The following is a 20895-nucleotide window of genomic DNA, read 5'->3' as shown; positions in this document are numbered from 1 at the left end:
TTAACAAATCTTATTTTTATTTCTTTGAAATGACTACTTCTAACCCTGAATATCTCTCAACTTCTTGAATGAAACTCTGTTAATATATAAGTGTATAGATTGTACAACAATGTTCCTTATTGATGAGCAATTTTTATCACATGGAATTTCAAATTACATTATTATTAAAAAAAAAAAAAAACTTAACATTAACAACTTAGTACGTAAAGGTGCAATCTTCTAAAAATCAAATGGATAAGGCATAACCTTAGTGCTTCAATCTTACTCTCTCTCAATTGCACTCCCTTAGCCAAATGGTATCCCATATGGCCCAATTTGTACTGATGCAGCTTTTTGGGTAGCTAGTTTAACCAAACATCATTGAATAACCAATGAATGAAACAAGTTTATAGATGATAAGATATCCCTAAAATTTCCCTCTATTAAAAGATAAATCATACCAGGCCGCTTCTGAGAATTCAAAAGTTCATTGTACTTTGCCTTCTATCAGCTTTAGTCTAGCTTGACATTTGAGTACAAAAGTGTGTCCCTCGTCAGTGGCATATTGAGAAGGAAGTAAACCTGCAGTGGTAAAGAAAACACCTATTCATGTCATGTTTATGAACAAGAAAAGATAATCGATTGAGTAAACAGTCTTACAGCCACAGACAATAATGTAAAGAACAGTTTCATGAGAACTCCTAAATCAGTCAACAGAATAGATAATGTGAATTTCTTGGACAATGAGAACATAGACCATAACCGTCACCACTGATGATCTAGAAAGTTTTTTTTTTTTTAAATCTTCTCCGAAAGCGCTCTGTTGCTTTCTCTTGGATACTACCATCTTGTTGGCAATCAGTCTCCCAACCCACCAAGTCCTAAGATCTTTTTTAAAATCAGAGTCCAAAGAAACAATGAAAACCAGAATCCATCAAATCGATACATATCTTAAGGGAAAAGGAAAATCCTACTCTTTGGTTGGTGCTTCAGACAAAAGAATACAAAGTTCAGTAATGCATGCAATGCTTTCCGGATATTGGAAGGATGAAAAGGATATTTGATAGAGACAACTCCGAGGGGAAAACATAAAAAGTAAATGTGTAAATCCAGACAAAACTTTGTCTAACATTTTCTATTGCAGGAAAAACTGGGATAGAGGAAATTTCAATGTTCCTCAAAAGGTTAAGGGTTGTTTGGTCTAATGCCATGGGATTCTAAAAATTTCACCGAACTTCAATATTACAGTTAATGCTAAAAAAGCACGCTAGAGGTTGTACCACATAGTGTTTGGCATCCAACTTAATGAATATATAAAATGAATCTTACCCCCAAGAGAGTTGCAATGAGAAGAACAACTCCAGTTATCCAAGCAAGGGTCCTTCTAACCAGCATTTGTGCTGCAAGAGTGGTATTAAGAGAGCTTTTTGTTTCTTCCAACCAGCGCGGAGATGGATGAGAGGTGTACATCATATTCATCAATGTTTTGGATTCTGGTTGAGGTACCCCATTAAAGAGAATAACCCCCACAATATGACCTGCCCAATCATCGTTTAGATTTATTAAATAAACTGGAAGCCAGGATTGAGAAGAATGGTGATAGAAAGACGAATGCTTTCAACAACTCAGGAGATAGGCATTCACCACAAGTTTTGAGAATACTGTCATCAGCAAAAATGCATACAGACTTCCACATTGGCATGTTCAGTTTCATTGTTGCAACATATGTATATACGCTTGCTTTATAAGAAGTTTCAGTGTGTCACAGTGTCCTTGGCATTTGTATACTGAAAGCATGTAAATAAGGGACACAAACTGGAATAGCTGCATATTACTCTTAATTTAGTAAAATGAAGGTCTTTTTCCAACTACAACGGAGTCTTAAACATAATACCAACCTTCATAAGTTGTCTGCAATGAATCAAATATCCTGTTAAGTGTCGCAAGCAGAAGCCTCATTCCTTGTTTATCAAAACCATCAGTGTCATGCTGCACAAGCAAAGAATTTTATTTTTTGGAAAAATTAGAAGGATTTGCAAGGAAGTAACTGATTAAGAAGCAAAGAAAAACAAAGGCAGTACAGAAATTAACAATGCATGAAAATACATAACTGTATAGACATATAGAAAGGTTATAGCTAATCTAATAATGTAAGTTAAGCAAAGTTAAGCAAAGTCAAGCAATCATGGCAGGTAAGAATGCCATTAACATGAGTTAACGTGTCAGAGGGTAGTTACATATCAGTTTTAACCTAAAAGAACTGCCTTCTCTTCCTCATCAATGGATTAACGAATTTTACACATAGAAAGTGGGCTGAAAAAATCTACTCGAAACAGCCACCAATATATTTTCAGGCAAGACATTAATCAATAGAAACAAAATACTAATAGTTAGTATTTGCCAAATCCAAATTAAGTGTGTAGGTTTAGTACCTTAATTCCATCAAATGAACCCATTATTAACTCAGCAGGTCTACGCAAAATCTGTGACAAATCTTCATGCCTCTCCATTGCTTTCCTTATATTGCGGTACAGAGCAAACAGTTTTGATGCAAATTCCCTGTGCACTTTCTGCAAACAATCAAAACCTAAAGCTCTCAATGATGTAAATAAGAATTCAAGACAAAATACTACCAATAGTGGTATAACAGTGTCAGTCAAAAACAATTCATAAACCTTTGACATATGAAGATTCATGTTATCACCATTTGCCAAGGGAATAGTCAATACTCCATCCAAGGGTTTTGTGACATCAGTAGCATATGATCCACCCAACCAAGATGCCTACACATAGATATAAAACCACTGTCACATGTGTATAAAAAAACAACCTGGAAGAAAAACAACACAAATATCAAATAGAGCCTAGAATAAAAAACTAACAAATTCATTGATCTCTTCTTCACAGTAGTCTCCTAGAGGGTGGTCCAAAGAAATCATGGATAAGTCCTCATCATCTGCAAGAAAATCAATATAATGAACTGCTAATGAACAGATACACTAGAGAAGAAATATAAAACGCAACAAAAGTTGTGATTACAATCTGCTAGTTTTACATCTTAACAAAAGGTGAGACACCTGGAAACAATATGTCCGCTTTACTTGAACCAAGATCAACACTATTCTTCAAGGCTTTGCTGAAGAGAGCATTCTTGGGTTCGACAACAAGAGGATCTGAAGACAAAAGAGCATTCGTTTAATCAAAAAGCAGAGGAGGGAGTAGGGGAAGAATTAATAAGAAAAAAGAGAAAAATATACGGGAAAAAGTGAAGGTACCATCAATTCCTCCGACTTCAAAAATAAAAACAGCGCGAGGTCTATCAAATGGATTAGGAATGAGAACCTCATTCAGCTGCAAAAAGCATGAATATCTTTGAACCAAGTCTTCTATAATATATACACACACATATATATATGGAATATTAAAAAAGAACTATCCGGAACTGATAACTAAAAGAGTGACCTTAGATGAACCAAAAGCTGAAAGCGTTACAGTTGGGGCAACAACTGATACGGCTGCACCAACTTCCGGTAATAGTATTGACTCCGACTGTTAAAAAGTTATCAGTACAATCTTCAGTATTAACTAATTCAGAAAATAATAACAACAAAAACAAAAAAGATGTTATACATAGTATTAAGACAGAAGATTCTATACAAATTTAAAAAATTTCTGGTCAAATTAAACTAAGCCATCCATAATCCCCTTGATACTTAAAATTCACCATAAAATTACAAATTAATGAATTGAATTAGAGGGAAACGTTTTTAAAAACCTGAGCGAGATCGTTTGTGGATTGTGCGCGAAGGAATTGATGAGTTGAACTATCAATGAAGAAAACGGATCCATTAGATTCAGCCTACGGCAACAAATCAGCAAAAGAAAAAATTCAAATCAATTAAAAAGAATTTATTACTATTAGATCTAAATTGTGAGCGGAAAAAATTGCGAGCGAAAGGAAAAATAGAGAAAACCTTAGAAAATGAGAAGAGAAGTAAGGAAATTAGGAAAAGATGGAAAATCTTCATTATAAGAGGATAGATTGTTGAGAGAGTGAAAAAGAGTGTTTCGCGATCAGAGGATGAAACGAAGAAGACGAGCCCAAAGGGAGTGGTTTTTTTTTTTTTTCCTTTAATCGTTCAAAGCGACGCCGTTTGTTTAAGGAGATAAACCGGCGTCGTTATTATATTGGGCTGAGCGGCTGGGCTTTTCTCGGGCATTTAGAGGTCTAGAGATGACTTGGTCTCCATGACGATGCCCCGAGTTATTGTTTAAATCTTTGTCCCTTAACTTGTCAAAAAATACTTTAGTGGTATCTGAATTTCTTGTAGATCAAGTTGATACTTAGAGCGGGTTTAGATGTATATTGTGTTTATACGAGATTAGTGTAAAAATAATAGTGATGGTAAAATTAGATATTGTAGCGATACTATAACGTGAAACAAAAAATAAACTAAATGTACTACACCGCATCTCACCGCCCATCCAAACTCACCTTTCAATTTGTCTTCCATCACCCAAATTGGTACTTCCCCATTAAGATTGTTAATTTTTATTGACGTGACACTAATAGCTAATCCGATGGTAACACGTGGTAACCTCTTAGTATGTCATGTGGTGGACATGAATTAAAATTTTAAAAATATTTAAATCAATAAAACAATTATATTTTTTATTCAAATCAAGAATGAATAAAATATTTTTTTGAGATTTGTTGAAAAAAAATTTCAGATGGGAATTTCAATAGGATGTGAGACGGGTAGAAAATGAAGAAAAATAATTTTGTATATTCCTAGAACCATTGAATAGCCATTCATTAGAGATGACACTGAATTGTTATTTAGTGTTTTTGAGGAATGAGGTTATAATGGCTATTCAATGGAATAGGTTTTAAGCAAACCAAACAATTGAATGATTTTGTTGTGTTGAATAAGGTAGGAATGGCTTTGCCATTCATGTCAACCAAGCATGCTGTAATTGATATTTTGACTTTAAAAACTGTAAGTTAAAAGAATATGTTTTTTTTTATGTACCTACCATTAAAATTTTTATCTTATCTGATTGGATGGTGCCAATTGTGTTAATGAACCACTAATATTGCGCCATATGTATTAAAAAAGAAAAAAATCATTTAATTTAAATTATTTTTCAATTTCCTTTTAATATTTATTAATTAAAAAATAATTGATGAATTCAGTTTTTCAATTTTATTTTTCTTAATTTTTCATTCGTCTTTTCTTCTTCTGCTCCCAACATGATCAGCCATTCAAGTTGTTTTTAGTGATTGAAACGAAATAAGCTTTCGGTTTTGATCGAAATCTTGATTGAAAATCAAGAAATAGCTAAGGAATTAATGGAAATTTAGTTTTTTTTTGTTGAGAAATTATTGTTGCTGATGTAGTTATTATGAATTTTATGTTAGTGTTTATCTTGTGTTTAGCATACTCTATGTGGGGTGTGCCTTATATCTATTGGACTCTTTGCAGACACTTAGAAAGACGAATGACGAACAACGAACCAAATAAGGCCCAAAACAAACCTGACGTCACAATGAGGAGCGTCAGGACAATGTGACAACATTGAAACAACGAAGTAAAGACGACGTCGTGACGTGTTTCCCACAAACACCAGGTTTCTTCAACCAATTAAACTCTGCTATCTTTTCTCAATTAAACTCTGTTTAGTTTAGGAATATTTTAGTCATATTAGGACTTTAATATTAACCCTATTTAGAAGGTTGACAGAATATCTCTTACGTGAGATTTGATGGAAAGTTTTGGAGAGAGTTGTTGAGATAACATTGTATTTAAGTTTTGGATTTTGCTCATTTAGGTTACTTTCTCCATATTATACTTTTCGTTTATTTTCTTATTAAGTGATATCTCTTTTGCCCATGGTTTTTATTCTCTTCGAAAGAGTTTTCTACGTAAAATTTGTGTTCAATCTCCTCTATTTTACTTGTCCGTTACTTCTACGGACCGATTCCCAACACTATATTTTCATGACAACAACTATGAGCAAAAATTGCAAATTCAAATTTTCTTCCAAAGCAAGAGATGGAAATGGTATGCAACGAATTTTCATAAAAATGTTTATATGATAATATTACATCTAATCATATTAGACATTAACTTATCAACTACTAATATTACATATTAGTTTATACAAATTTTTTAAACTTTTTTATTTTTCAAAAATCGACTCACAATAATTTTTTTCTCTCCAACTCAACCTCCTCATATATGTAATTATAAAAAAAAATAGTCTTAAATTCAAGTGAAAGGATAACAAAAATATAGCACACAAACTAATACACAAGCAAATAAATCATTGTAATCCCCCTTTTTATTCATTATTTATGTATATTTCTAAGAGTTTACAACAAATAGGATCTCATTTACGAAAGAAAATTTTCCAAAGGCAAAAACTATATAATTATACCCCCAAAAATATTGAAATTTTATTTTATTTTTTTAAAAAATAAACTTTATGATTTTATATACTTAAATATACTTTTATTATACTTAAACAAGTCTTAATGTTTATTTTGTTTGGAAAAAAAATCATTTGACTACAATAAAACAACAAAAGACTAATTTAACTATAATAATTTAGTTTAAAAATAGATTAATTTGAAGGACCTTTTTTATAGTTAAGCTTTACAAAATTTATGTTTGGGTGATGGGAACATGAGGGAAAATATATATTGTTTATTTGAGGGAAAAGAAAAGAAAAAATGAAGAGGGAAAGAGAGATCAATCTTCTAGCTTAGCTGCCATTAGAAGGGCATGTATCTTCCACCAATCAATATTGATACTCAAAATGGCAGCCATTATAGCCTGCTTGGCACACCCAAAAAAAAAAACCAAGGAGAATTAGTTAATATGATTACATGGAAGATTTCAAGCAATTGAAATTTCATGAGATAAAAGAAATTATTATGAAAAGAATAATGATATTAAAAATAAATAATACATATATGTGTCAAAAAGAATATGCAATATGGGTTTCATTTAATTTGTAAAACTATATAAATATCAGTAATAATATAAATATTAAAATATATAATAAGAATTAATTTTTTATTGTAGAGGGGAATCATGAAAGAAAATTTTGATGAATTTTGAAAAATTATTATTTTGGCTTTATTAATAAATTATCTCAACCCGTAAACAACTCTAATTGCAAGTTTGAAACTCGAATTTGAAGTAAGAAACTGACTTGGATCAATAGCTACAAGTATGGCAGTGCCTCCAAATTCACATGAACCACCATCAAGCTTAGATTTTTGCCAATAACTATTGAAGGCATAGGAAGCATGTGCAAACAAGCTATCAGGCTGAAAGCACGACCCACTAGGCTGAATCGAATCACAATCTGCTCCAGCCGCACAGGCATAATTCATAGCTTCTTGAATGATTGGGTCAGGCACCGAGGGCTTAGCTACGCACCACAAGGCTGTGGTTGGAGCCATGTTCGGAGGTGGTGGAACCGTTGGTGGAGGGTAGACAATGGGTGGAAAAAACACTGTTGGACTTGGATTAGACTCTATTGGAGATGGTGGGCTCAAAATGGGCCCCGATGGGCTCATTGGTGTCGGTATTGTTTGTGGTGGGCTTGGAAGTACTCCTGGTGGGTTCGGGCTCAGAACTGTCCCGGATGTGCTCGGTGGAGGCGGAAAGTACGGAGGAGAATTTAGAGGAGGGAGAGAATCAAAAGGTGGCAAAGAAAATGGTGAACTCACACCATAAGGTTGAGTATTGGAATTATCAGTTGGTTGTTCCATCACTAAACTCATAAGTTTACTCATTAGCTGCAATTTGTTTGTGTGCTTTATGACTGAACTTCTTCCATGTTTCGGATCATTCATCATTCCCATTGATGTTCTTGCATCTGCTCCAAAAAAAAAAAACAATGGGATTCACAATTAATCAACCTCACATTTTTCCATTTAGAAATATAAATTTTATTGTTTAAGGTTAAAATATGCTCCAAAGTTCATAGCTCTCTTTGTACATTCAAGATTTAGTCTTTCTACTTTTATTTTTAAGAATTTAGTCTCTCTACTTTTCATATTTTAAAGTTGAAGTTCACTTGCCAATACCATTTTTGAAATAAAAAGAATACTTTGTAGCTATTTAACAAAAAAGTAACGTTAAAGACAAAAATTTTGTTTTGAGGAACCGAGATAAAATTATAAAATTTAAGGGGACAAAGCTAAAAATTTACATTTGAAAAGGCTTAAATTAAATTATTAACTTTCGAAAAGGGCTAAGTTTTCAAATTTCTCATTTAATCAAAGGTTAAAGGACTAAATAGAAGCTCTTAAATTTTAGGATGAGCTAAAGAATAATTTACCCATTTGGCTAAGGGGCTGCCCCGACTATGTCTTTGATTATTATGAATTTAAATTTAACAAAAGAAATTTTAACCCGACTATGTCCTTGATTATTATGAATTTAAATTTAACAAAAGAAATTTTAATTATGATAACAAGTTTGAATTTTAAGTTCTAAATATATTAAAAATATTGTGAGACCAATGCTTAATTACTAAAAATACGTAAAAGTTAACATGAAGTTAAATGCAACAATGTATAACACTAACAAACACTACAGAATTTTGCTCCTATTGATTTTCGATTTAGTTAGAACTCAATATATTTATCGGATATTAAAGGGGTATGAGAAAAAAAAAGAAGAAGCAAAGAATCAAATCTAATATAATCTTTAATGTAACAAAACTGAGGTTACCGCAATGTGTTAACAGAGTGGCCGCCATTGTCGAATAGAGAAGGAGCATGCAAATCTTGCTTCCCATAACTCAGTTTTCAGCAATGCCAAATGACAAAATAAAAAGCCTGAAAACAAAGCAGTTTTAACTTGGTTCAAATTCCGAGTCACTACAAAAAATTACCGAAAGTGTAGAAGACTGACAAAGAGACATATATAAAAGCAGCCCCTAGCGGAGAGAAGTGTAGAGTTTACAAGCCAAGGCAAGGAAGGCGACAAGTGGCTTGTTCGCCCATTAAAGATTTTATTCTTCACCATCTTTTTAGAAAAGAAGTTGATTAATTGAACCAAGCTTCAAGCAAATTTATTAATTTAGGTTAAGTTTTGCTATTAGTACTTATACTTTAGAAATGTTGTGGATTTAATTATTGTATTTTAGTTTGATTCTTTTCTAGTCCATGTATTTTCTGAATTTTATAATTTCGGTCTTCACCTGACAAATAATTGTTAAATTCATTGAGTTAAGTTATGTTATTTTCAAAATCTGATGCAACAAACATATTATTCTATGTGTAATGCCATGTCAACTTGTTATTTTCACGTATTACTCGCTAAAAATCTAATTAATGGATTGACGAATGTTATTTGCATCAAGACTAAAATTGAAGAATGTAGACTAAATCTACGATTGTACGCATGATTAAAATTTGAAAAGTAGAAGGATAAAAATTAACCAATTCAAAAAGTACATAGACTAAAAATGACCAAAATTTAAAATATAAAGACTAAATTTTCGTAATGTATAGGAACTAATAGCAACATACAATAAGATTACATGGTACTAATACATGAATATGTCAAAATGTAAATATGAAGAACACTAAAAAAAGAGATTAAAAAGTCGATTTAATCTTAGCTCGATTGGCATTAGTATTATTACCAATGTAAGAGGACATGGGTTCAAGTGTATTGAAGAGCATTATTCTCTTATTTATGAGTTAAGGAGAGGCTAAGAGTAATTTTAGACATTGTATAAAAAAACACAAATATAATTAAAATTCATAATGAAATTGGGTTAATATTTCAAGTGTTTCGTTAGATGTTGGTGTTAGGGCATGCAAATTTGGCATATATGCTTGCCTTCACATCTCAAAAAATTCAAAGTTAAGGTTTTTATTTGCCCTTTTTGTCTTGCTTGCTTTCTACTCAAAGCTCCCACTTTCTTTCCATCCTTCTTCCTAATTCACACTCATTTGTTTGTGTTGGAATATTTTGGGGAAATTACCTTATAGAGTCATTAAACAAACACAAAGTTAAAAAGATTTTGATGTGTGTTGTATTTTATAATTTACTTATTTTGCGATATTTTTTATAAGTTTTGTATGATTGATATTTTAATAATTTAGTCCTCATATTTCATGTTTCATTCATGGAAATCATACATATCTAGTTTGGAGTTAACTATTTGTTTTATGTAAAAAAAATTCAACTATCAAATATATATTAATATAAACTATATTTAAGATAGATATGATAGAGATATCAGATTGATTTGAAAATTTACATGTATGACAAGTATACTTATATTGATAAATTCAACAGTTGAAAAATGTTAAAATATCAAATAATAACAAAAATTATATTTTTTTTGTGAAAGAAAAAAAACGTATAAAATAATACTAAAAGTTGATTTTTTTTTAATTCTTTAGATGTTACTTGAATGAAAATGTCTAGTTAAAGCATTAATTTATAATTCTTATCTTAGTTTTAATCAATATATAATTATTACACTAACTAAGTGATAAATTATTATAAAATAATAAGTGTAATTTAATATAAATCCAAAGTCTAATTAAGTGATAATAACTATAACACTAATAATTAAAATATTATTAATAAAATATGAAAAAGCTTTCGGTTTGCACTTCGTTCCTACTTAATGTTCAAAACAGTTTTGTTCTATCTTCTCTTGGAATAGAAGTTGGGACAGAACTGAAGAGTTTGCATAACAAGTCCAAAAATAAGTGAGTGAAAAAGATAAATAAGAAGAGAATCAACACACTATATTTGTTAACGCAGTTTGGATTCACCAATTCTACATGGACGAAACATCGTTCAGAGAATGATTTTATTCAACAATTCATATGGTATAACCATTGGTTAAAGCTCAATCTACCATCTCCCAATAGATAATTGCAGCCTCAAAATTAAGCCCAAATTGTGACAAATTACCTTCTCCCCAAATATCTCATTTACATGCAATATCTCTCCATAAAAATCCCTAACAAAGAGTGTTTAAACATACCCTAAAATGGCTAAAGAGGAAGTTAATCATAAGTCATTATTACATGTTTAAATGCTAATATTATCTCGAAAATTATTCAAATAAAGCTATTTATAAAGTAGCTTTCCATCAACTTCAAAACTCGCAAAAGATGAGGATAAACATAACCTTTTCAAGCATTTCAAACTACTCTACCTCTTCTCCAAGTTACATAAGTAGATGATGATGATGATGATTATAGAATGTTGGGCCATGAACTATCTCCACATCTATTGCTTTAACGAGATTTAATCAAAAGTTAAACATGCAAACACAAAGACTTTGATTGTTCTAAACTAGCTTGTTCTAACTTTAATCAAACATGAAATGGGACAAGTAGTCAAAGTTTCCAACAATCGCAAATAAAGTGAATTAAATAAAAACTCCTCCTAAGAGTATGCATCACCAATTGTCTTGCTTAAACTCCTCGTATTACCTTGAGTCATCAAATCTTCACCATGCACCATGCACCATAAGGCAGTTTATTGTTGCCATTATTATTTTCCCTATTTTCAAAGATGTTAAAAAAAGTTCTTCTCACCTTACGATATTCTCTAAATAATCTCAACAAAATGCATAAACATCCAATAAAGTAATAGGGGTTAAGAACAAAACCAAGCACAACCACAAACCAACTTCAAGTTTGAAAATAAAACATGTAGGAAGTGAATTCATCACTACAACCAACAAAAGCAGCAACCAACAACCAAATCAGTAGCATAATTGTTGAGATCATCTTTTCCACACGCCAGTTCATAACATAGTCTTACTCTCTTTTCGAACGAGTATCCCTTTATCATTTATGGCCTTAAGAAGATTGATAAGAGCCTTACTTGCTTCATCTATATGAAAGCTTGCACCATCAGTATTTGATTCACCTTCATTGCCCGAGTAAGAATTTTCCATCGAAGACAACTTTTTTTCATCTTACTTTGTTCCACTTCTTGTTATAACAAGATTTAGGATAGTCTCATTTTCTTCAGATTTTCCTCCAACTTTATCATCATCTTCATAAAAAGTATTCTTGTCAAAAACCTACCCTCAATCATCCCTTCAATCATATATATCATCAACATATTTCTCTTGAATAATTGTAGCTATAGCCTTGAGTTTGCTCAAATGAAAACTTTGCTTATCCCTACTAGCATCCACCATTGGAAACTTATTATTTGAATTGTCATCAGACTTGATTCAACACTAGGCTTTCTTCACCCTCACATTTTATGTCAAATTGTTTTCTTCAAAGAAAAAGAAAGTAACATACTCTTTTAGAGAAGAAGAAAAATCATGTGAGTAAAAGAAAAAAAAATAGTTTAACCCAATGTGACAGTATTTTGGTTAAACACAACCTCACTCTTCAGGATGATAAAAACCCCTTTATATGCTCCAAAATTATCTAAAAAAAATATAGTATTAATGTCATAAATCACAAACAATTTAAATCAATCAAGCAATAAAGCCTAAGGATCATCATCAAGTTACCGACTGTAAATTTAGCCCATCATATGGCACATAATTTTCAATATAGCATGTCCCAAGATCTACTTCCAAGCCATTAAGTGTTGCTCCGCTCAAAAACATTACATGAAATCAATCATCATAAGTCAATCAATGTATAACCAAAGATCAATAGCATAGTTACTTCCCTTACTCCATTCTTTGCTTGTATGTTTGCATCAATTGTTATTCAAGGGAATGAGGTGCTATCAACAATAGTCACAATAGGTCGAGTCCATTCATCTTCAATAGCTTCCCAAGCTGTAACATCAATGGGCAAGATAAAAGCCTCCATACTAGCTTTCTGTAGACATAGTTTGACGAACATACAAGCAATAAGGTTTGTGAGACTAGCTTCCTTTTCTCATGGGATTGATTTCAACAAACCAAACATTGGATTGTCTTCAATAACTTTTGAAGCCTACTTTGAATACTAATTGAAAAAGACTTCGGTTTGCACTTCTGTCCAACTTAATGGTCAAAACAATTTTATTTTATCTTCTATTAGAACAGAAGTTAAGATAGAATTAGAGAGTTTGTGTAATAAATCCAAAATACAAGTGAGTAAAGGAGATTAGAAAATAAAGAATCAACACACAATATTTGTTAGCGCAATTCAGATTTATCTATGCTGGAACTTCACTCAGATAAGGATTTTATTCAACAATTTATCCGATATAACTATTGACTAAAGCACAATCTACCCTTTCCCAATGGATAATTACAACTCCAAAATCGAACCCAGATAATTACAAATCACTCTCTCCAAATAGCTCTCTAAAGACACCCCAAACTCAGGCAATACCAAATAATTTCAGTTGTATTAACTTTTGTTTTATAATTGTTTTTTTAATTGAAAAACGTTTTCAAGTATTTAATTAATTTTATTAATTTAATATGACAGCACTTAAAATATCCGTCAAGCTATTTAGACAAAAATTAATATATTTGAAGTTAATTAATGAAAAAAAGTAAAATTATAAGGAGAAATTTGAAGAAATCAAAAGACCTAATCGCGTAATTAATTTTAAAAAAATATATATCACAAATATTTATATTTTCTTTTATTTTTAAAATTTTAAAATTTAGAACAAACTATTAATATTGTTAATTCTTTTTATTAAATTTATTGATATAATATTTTTTTAAAAAAAATCATAACTAGTAAAATTAATAAGTTTAAATTTAACAAAATAATTTTAATAGTATTAAAAAGTAAATTTAAATTTTAAAATTTAAAATAAAATTCTAAAAATAAAAATATATATTTACAAAAATAAAAAATACACAGACTTATTTTTTTGCTTAGAAGAAAAAAAGTCGATTTCTTTTCCTTCAACATAATTATATTATTGTTGGACTCTTCGACCAGATTCAAAGTTCACTATAAAAACAGCTGCTACAGTTTTTAATTTCCTTTTCCTTTTTTTAAGCAAACATTTTCATTTTTTTAAATCTCCGTCGTCGCTTCCTCGTTGGGGTTAGTATTGGTACCGTCGACGGTTCACTTTTTCCGGTGAAAGTTAGCTTAAGTAAAAAATCTTCTTTTTTATTACTGAAGAATCCCTTCGAAGTTTGGATTTTGATTTTGGGGAAAGTATAGTAATGGCGGCATCAGCGGCGACGATGGTCAGCTCGGCTGGTGGCTTATTAGCGATGCTTAACGAGAGCCATCCTCAGTTGAAATTACATGCTCTCACTAATTTAATTGGGTTCGTTGATCAATTTTGGCCCGAGATCTCCACCAGCGTTCCTATAATGTAAGCTTGATTTTTTTTTCTTCTTCTTCTAGTTAGCTGGGTTCAGGTTTTGGTCTGATTGGTGGGTGGGAACATTGAAGAAAATGAAATTCGATGTTTTGGTTTAGCTACCGTAGGGAAGAGTGAGAGGTTAGTTTGAATTCAGTAAGTTAAGTGCGCAAATTTGGAATTTTGGTATGCTTCGGTTGTTTCATTTGCTTGTGGAGATTGGGGAATGTTTCAAAGTTTTTGTTTTCCGATTAGGTTTATCTGGTAAAGGGTGAAATTTAAGATTCAACTAAATTATAGCAATTTTTGGGTATATGTTATTGATTGCTTTAGTCAATCTCTATGTTCTGCAAAAGATATATAACTTTCAGATTAGGAAGAACTTAAAGAAATTATCTATATGTATTATTGCGCAATATGTATGTGGTGGGTTTTTGCTTAGGAAGTCTTTAACTTCTGATTGAATAAAAACAATGACTGTGGTGGCTTTTAAATTTTTCCTCTAAACTAAGTTCTTGTAGTCTAATGTATCTGTTTTGAGTTGGGGAGGAAGGGGGAGAAGGGTGGGAGATGCTTAGGTTTGTCTTCATTTGTATGCTTACGCAGATTTTAAGTTTATATAGCACAATGCTTAGATGGTATCTAAATTATGTGGCCTGTAACGGGAGTGTGATTCCATATGAGTTTCAGATGCTAATACTGATACTATGCTTGTCTTTTTCAGAGAAAGCTTATATGAAGATGAAGAATTTGGCCAGCATCAGAGACAACTTGCTGCGCTTCTTGTCTCAAAGGTCCTCCTCTCTTGTCCCTCTTAGTCTATGTGTATGCTTGTAGGTGTTGCTTGTGAAGTACCTTAACTTTGTGCTTATTAGCGATTCTTGTGCAGTTATGTTAAGGTATGTGCCTAGGTGTTGCGCCATAGTGTCCAAGTACATTTTTTGTTGAGGCCAATAGGTGCAACAAGAAGTTAGCCTGATTGATGTTCTCTTTAATTTATCTAATTCTTAATGTTTTCATTAACTACCTGTACTACTAACCAAGGAATAGTATCAAATTATCATCTTCAGTTTTGAGTGTCCAAAAATAGACATGAAACCAATTTCATCAGTACAGTACCTGTATTGGTTTGAAATGGTACCAGTATCATACCATTATGATTTTTGTACCAGCCCATTTCAGTATTACCGGTCTCTGCCAGATTTACCAGCTTGTTATGGTCAATACTGGTTGGTAATAAGATTTTGATTATCTTTTTCTTCTAAAAAAATAACTTATTTGGTACATTTACTGACAATGTCTTTGTATACAAACTTATGTAAAAATATAAATTTCATTGGACACTATCATGTCAAAACAATGCTGCAGTTTGGTTTCTGGAACACTGTTTGCATTTACAGTTTGTACATGAGAAGTGGTAGAAGTAGATGCCTTCTTTATAATCTTATTTTACTTGTGGCCTTTTAGTTATTTGGTTTATATTGTTCTTTCCATCAGGTGTTTTATTACTTGGGTGAACTCAATGATTCGTTGTCTTATGCTCTTGGAGCTGGCCCTCTTTTTGATGTTTCTGAGGATTCTGATCATGTGCATACTCTCCTTGGTAAGAACTTTGTTTTGTTTGATACATATTGTGACCTTAATAACAGTTTGATTAATTGAAATCTATTAGTATGTTGATTGTGATTTTATTTTGCTGCACGTGGGGTTTTAGGAAACCCTAAATATTTGCTTGTTGATTATATTATATTTCTATTGTTTTGAATTTGATATATCAACTAGTTGACTGGTCATCCTCTTAATTTCAGCCAAGGCGATAGATGAGTATGCCAGCTTTCGGTCAAAGGCAGCTGAATCAAGTGATGAAGCTGCAAAGGTTGACCCTAGGTTGGAGGAGATTGTGGAGAGAATGCTGGATAAGTATGTACAACATGCTTTCTTATCTGATCGAATATTTTTGGAGTTAGTCTAGGTATCTTACTGTTGTTTTGTCTAGGTGTATTATGGATAGAAAATACCAACAAGCGATGGGAATTGCAATTGAGTGCCGGAGACTGGATAAACTTGAGGAAGCAATAACAAGGAGTGAAAATGTTCATGCAATCTTAGCATATTGCACTCATGTTTCTCATTCTTTTGTATATCGCCGAGAATATCGTCGTGAGGTAAGGAGGTTATTTTAGTAGTCCATAAAAGTTCTGTAGTTTGTATAAATGCCATCATCACTATTTTTTTTTCTTTTTTTGACATTTTTTATTAGAATATTTTGTATTCCTTTATTAGTTACTCTTTTCCCGGAATTTTAGCGCAAATTCCACCAGATCTGTAATGCCAGTTAATCTTTGATTCTTGCAGGTGCTTCGGCTTCTTGTTAAAGTGTACCAAAAACTGCCTTCTCCTGATTATTTGAGCACTTCTCAGTGCCTAATGTTCTTGGATGAACCTGAAGGTGTTGCAAATATATTGGAGAAACTTCTCCGTTCTGAAAATAAGGAGGATGCTCTTTTGGCTTTCCAAGTTGCATTCGATCTTGTGGAGAATGAGCACCAGGCTTTTCTGTTAAATGTAAGAGATCGCCTTTCTGCTCCCAAATCTCTACCTTCAGAACCAGTACAGCCAGGATCCACCAACCCTGCTCCAGCTGAAAATGAAAATTCTACTGCTTCAGAGGATGTTCAGATGACAGATGGGTCTTCTGCTATTACTACAAATGTTCATGAGGCAGATCCTAAGGAAGTTATTTATGCTGAGAGGCTGATGAAAGTCAAAGGAATTTTGTCTGGGGAGACCTCGATACAGTTGACTCTACAATTCTTGTACAGTCATAACAAGTGAGGCATCAGCTTCTTTTGTATTATTCTCTGATGGAACTAAATTCTTATTGTATGTCTTTCTGAGAACTGTTAACTGATTGTGATTTGTCTTAGATCGGATCTATTAATTTTGAAGACAATAAAGCAGTCTGTTGAAATGAGGAATAGTGTTTGTCACAGCGCTACAATCTATGCTAATGCAATAATGCATGCTGGAACAACTGTGGATACATTCCTGAGGGACAATCTGGTAAAAACTTGTCTTCCTCGATCTTTATTCACACCTTAGGCTGATTATCATATTGTATTTGCTTATTTTACGGATATCATCAGGACTGGCTGAGTAGAGCTACCAATTGGGCTAAATTCAGTGCAACAGCTGGGCTTGGTGTTATTCACAGAGGACATCTGCAGCAAGGCAGGTCTCTAATGGCTCCATATTTGCCCCAGGGTGGGGCTGGAGGTGGTGGGAGTCCATATTCTGAAGGTGGGGCATTATATGCTTTGGGTCTCATTCATGCCAACCATGGTGAGGGCATTAAGCAATTCCTTCGTGATAGCCTACGCAACACTAATGTTGAGGTATATGATTTTCTTGGCCTGTGATAGCTTCTTTTTCCTCTCTACCAAGAGGCCACCCTACTTGAAAGAATACATGGTTGTCAATTTGTTTTTTCTTCCCTCTGGTCCGTTTGGGAGAGTTGAATTTGTCCATTGTTGGAGAAAGTAGCATTGCCCTGAAGTAAGTGTGAAATATAACATCAGATGCTTCTTATGCAGGTTATTCAACATGGTGCATGCCTAGGACTTGGTTTGGCAGCTCTAGGAACTGCTGATGAAGAAATCTATGAAGACATCAAAAGTGTGCTTTATACTGACAGTGCTGTTGCCGGTGAAGCTGCTGGCATCAGTATAGGTTTGCTCATGGTTGGAACTGCTAGCGAGAAGGCAAGCGAGATGCTTGCTTATGCACATGAGACACAGCATGAAAAAATTATCAGGTAAAGTTGGGGTTTTGCGATCTTGATATTAAGCTCGGTTTATCCTGTTAGTGATCTTTACTCTCTGTTGTTTCCCTTTGGTTTCAGGGGTTTAGCATTAGGGATTGCTCTTACAGTATATGGAAGGGAAGAAGAAGCAGACACATTAATTGAGCAGATGACTCGGGATCAAGATCCTATTATCCGTTATGGTGGTATGTATGCATTAGCATTGGCCTATAGGGGAACTGCAAACAATAAGGCTATTCGTCAGCTGCTGCACTTTGCTGTATCAGATGTGAGTGATGATGTTAGGAGAACTGCTGTTTTAGCACTGGGGTTTGTCCTTTACTCAGAGCCAGAGCAGGTAGTGCTGTTTTTACTCAGCTGTCTGTGATTGATGTTTTTTGCACCTTTTCCCGTCTTGTTCTAGCTGTATTGTAGGTTTGGGTCAGTCGTTTGGCTATGAATTTGTGAATATCTCACTGTTTTGTCTGGTCAACACTGCAGACTCCTCGAATTGTCTCCTTACTGTCTGAGTCTTACAACCCTCATGTTCGATATGGTGCGGCACTTGCAGTGGGTATTTCATGTGCTGGCACTGGATTGAGTGAGGCCATATCATTGTTAGAACCCTTGACATCAGATGTTGTTGATTTTGTTCGCCAAGGTGCTCTTATTGCGATGGCTATGGTCATGATTCAGATCAATGAAGCAAGTGATTCTCGTGTCGGGACATTCAGGTATATATCATAATCTTATGTTGTAATTAACATTCTTTTCCTCTGATGTGTGGTAATTCTAAATATACATTGCTTTATGTTTCCCTAATCTAGGCGTCAACTTGAAAAAATTATACTGGATAAGCATGAAGACACAATGAGCAAGATGGGAGCAATCTTGGCCTCTGGGATCCTTGATGCTGGTGGAAGAAATGTAACCATAAGATTGCTTTCCAAGACAAAGCATGACAAAATCACTGCTGTCGTTGGTCTTGCTGTTTTTAGCCAGTTTTGGTATTGGTATCCCCTCATTTATTTTGTCAGCTTGTCATTTTCACCTACAGCCTTTATTGGACTGAACTACGACCTGAAAGTTCCAAGGTTCGAGTTCTTATCACATGCAAAACCTTCACTTTTCGAGTATCCAAAACCTACTACTGTTCCCACCACGACATCAGCAGTCAAACTTCCAACTGCTGTCCTGTCAACATCAGCAAAGGCTAAAGCTAGGGCTAAGAAAGAGGCGGAACAAAAGGCAAAAGCTGAGAAATCATCTGGGGTAGAGTCCTCATCTTCTGCTTCAATTACTGGGAAAGGGAAATCAAGCAGTGAGAAGGATGGGGAAGCTATGCAGGTAAGAGTCATAAGTTATCCTTGTTTTGTGGCTATATATATATGTATATCATCTATATATAGAAGTCTTATCTTTTATTGTACTAATAACTTTTGTCTGGTGGGAGTTTTGAGAACTGGTCATTTTTTCAGTTGCTTTGGTGATTTAAATATAATTTCAGAATATTAGAAATTTTTATACTTGTCATTGGGTTGTGTCGGGCATTAGGCTAAAATTTCATTGAAACCAAAAATAAAACCACCAAATTTTACTTCAAATGCATTGTTGTCTAGTGTTTTTGATTCATGTTTTGATTGAATCTTTCAATTGGATAGGTTGATGGTCCTCCCGAGAAGAAAGCTGAGCCGGAGCCATCATTTGAGATTTTGACCAACCCAGCAAGAGTGGTTCCTGCTCAGGAGAAGTTCATTAAGTTTCTAGAAGACAGCCGATATGCGCCCGTGAAGTTGGCACCATCAGGGTTTGTTCTTCTTAGAGACCTGCGCCCTGATGAACCAGAGGCACTGTCCCTAACAGATGCGCCTGCATTAGCAGCATCTCCAGCAGGTGGATCAGCAGCAGGTCAACAGAGTTCCTCATCAGCTATGGCTGTTGATGATGAACCTCAGCCCCCTCAGCCTTTTGAGTTCACATCCTGATTTTGCCCGGATTTTGGGCTGGCCATAGTTTTTAGAGACGAACAGTGTTTTGTCACATTTCCTACTTTAGCTCAGGAATTATCTAGTAATTGGTTGCATTTTTTCTTCCAAGAGATGAGAGATGAGAGATGTTTCCTGTTGTAATGATTACCCTTTTGTGCATGACTCTGCATTTTAATTGCTGCTGCTGCTCCCATTGTTTACTCTTCTTTACTATTTCTAGGGAAAAAAACAGTTATATAGATGCTCAACCATGAAGGTGAAAATTGCAGCTGAACCAAATTTCCTCCAAATCGACAATATTGAATCGACTTTTTTTGGCAAGTTAATCCACATTATTATTATTATTTATTATTTTGATGTGAAATTGTTAAATCTATTAATTTATGTTGTTTATTGCCTTTAAAGTAATGAGATTTCTCCAAAAAGGCTATTTCAAAAGAATGAAAATTTAAAAAATTATAAATTTAAGATCTGAAAATGATATGCTATGGTGTTCAGTAATTTTATTTTTTTAATTTATTAATTGATTTTAATTTTGGGTCATATGTATAAATGATTAGTTGTGGGTAGAAATTATAATTGGGTCTGGATAATGGGTAAAGAATTTATATTTTGAAAAGAGTAAATTGTACCAAGCATTCTTAAATTATGATTGTTCCTTAAACTTTAAAATATTCTAATTACATCCTTAAAATTATTAATGTTATATCCATAAGGTTCTTTCGTTATTAAAACCGTTAATTTAATTGTCAAATGACACCTAAAAAATGAAAATTTTAGAGAAATAGAATGTGTATAAGTTTTAAAAATAAGAAACAAAAATAAA

General features: G+C 33.2%; 3 protein-coding genes across 7 annotated transcripts; 1 reads left to right on the top strand and 2 right to left on the bottom strand.

The window, feature by feature from the left end:
* On the bottom strand, nt 1–4110 carry LOC107927736 (uncharacterized). 5 transcript variants are annotated; one of them, XR_001692502.2, is made up of 12 exons: nt 3954–4110; nt 3755–3838; nt 3442–3528; nt 3255–3330; nt 3057–3152; nt 2862–2935; nt 2655–2762; nt 2412–2549; nt 1878–1968; nt 1309–1517; nt 441–561; nt 1–341 (listed from the first exon to the last, which is right to left on the bottom strand). XR_001692502.2 is itself a non-coding variant. In XM_016858839.2 (11 exons), exons 1-11 carry the CDS (start codon nt 4005–4007, stop codon nt 493–495), a joined length of 1086 nt encoding a protein of 361 aa, XP_016714328.1. In that variant the 5' UTR covers nt 4008–4110; the 3' UTR covers nt 1–492. The 5 variants fall into 5 exon arrangements, 2 of the variants coding, with proteins under 2 accessions (XP_016714328.1, XP_016714329.1); XR_005910047.1 differs by lacking the exon at nt 1–341 and adding an exon at nt 1624–1803 and having other exon boundaries at nt 492–561; XR_005910046.1 differs by lacking the exon at nt 1–341 and adding an exon at nt 1624–1766 and having other exon boundaries at nt 492–561.
* A 1890-nt stretch (nt 4111–6000) lies between these two features.
* On the bottom strand, nt 6001–9127 carry LOC107927718 (classical arabinogalactan protein 9). Its single transcript, XM_016858822.2, has 3 exons — nt 8733–9127; nt 7201–7872; nt 6001–6818 (listed from the first exon to the last, which is right to left on the bottom strand). Exons 1-3 carry the CDS (start codon nt 8797–8799, stop codon nt 6784–6786), a joined length of 774 nt encoding a protein of 257 aa, XP_016714311.1. The 5' UTR covers nt 8800–9127; the 3' UTR covers nt 6001–6783.
* A 4711-nt stretch (nt 9128–13838) lies between these two features.
* Nucleotides 13839–20390, top strand: LOC107927755 (26S proteasome non-ATPase regulatory subunit 1 homolog A). Its single transcript, XM_016858857.2, has 13 exons — nt 13839–14291; nt 15004–15073; nt 15777–15882; nt 16088–16199; nt 16276–16444; nt 16635–17110; nt 17207–17342; nt 17426–17674; nt 17873–18093; nt 18181–18439; nt 18583–18815; nt 18909–19428; nt 19743–20390. The coding sequence occupies exons 1-13, from the start codon at nt 14137–14139 to the stop codon at nt 20064–20066; spliced, it is 3030 nt and encodes a 1009-aa protein (XP_016714346.1). The 5' UTR covers nt 13839–14136; the 3' UTR covers nt 20067–20390.
* Nucleotides 20391–20895: the final 505 nt, after the last annotated feature.

The sequence above is a fragment of the Gossypium hirsutum genome, chromosome D02 (genome assembly GCF_007990345.1).
Source record: "Gossypium hirsutum isolate 1008001.06 chromosome D02, Gossypium_hirsutum_v2.1, whole genome shotgun sequence".
NCBI lineage: Eukaryota > Viridiplantae > Streptophyta > Magnoliopsida > Malvales > Malvaceae > Gossypium > Gossypium hirsutum.
This window is presented reverse-complemented; position numbering and strand designations above follow the sequence as displayed.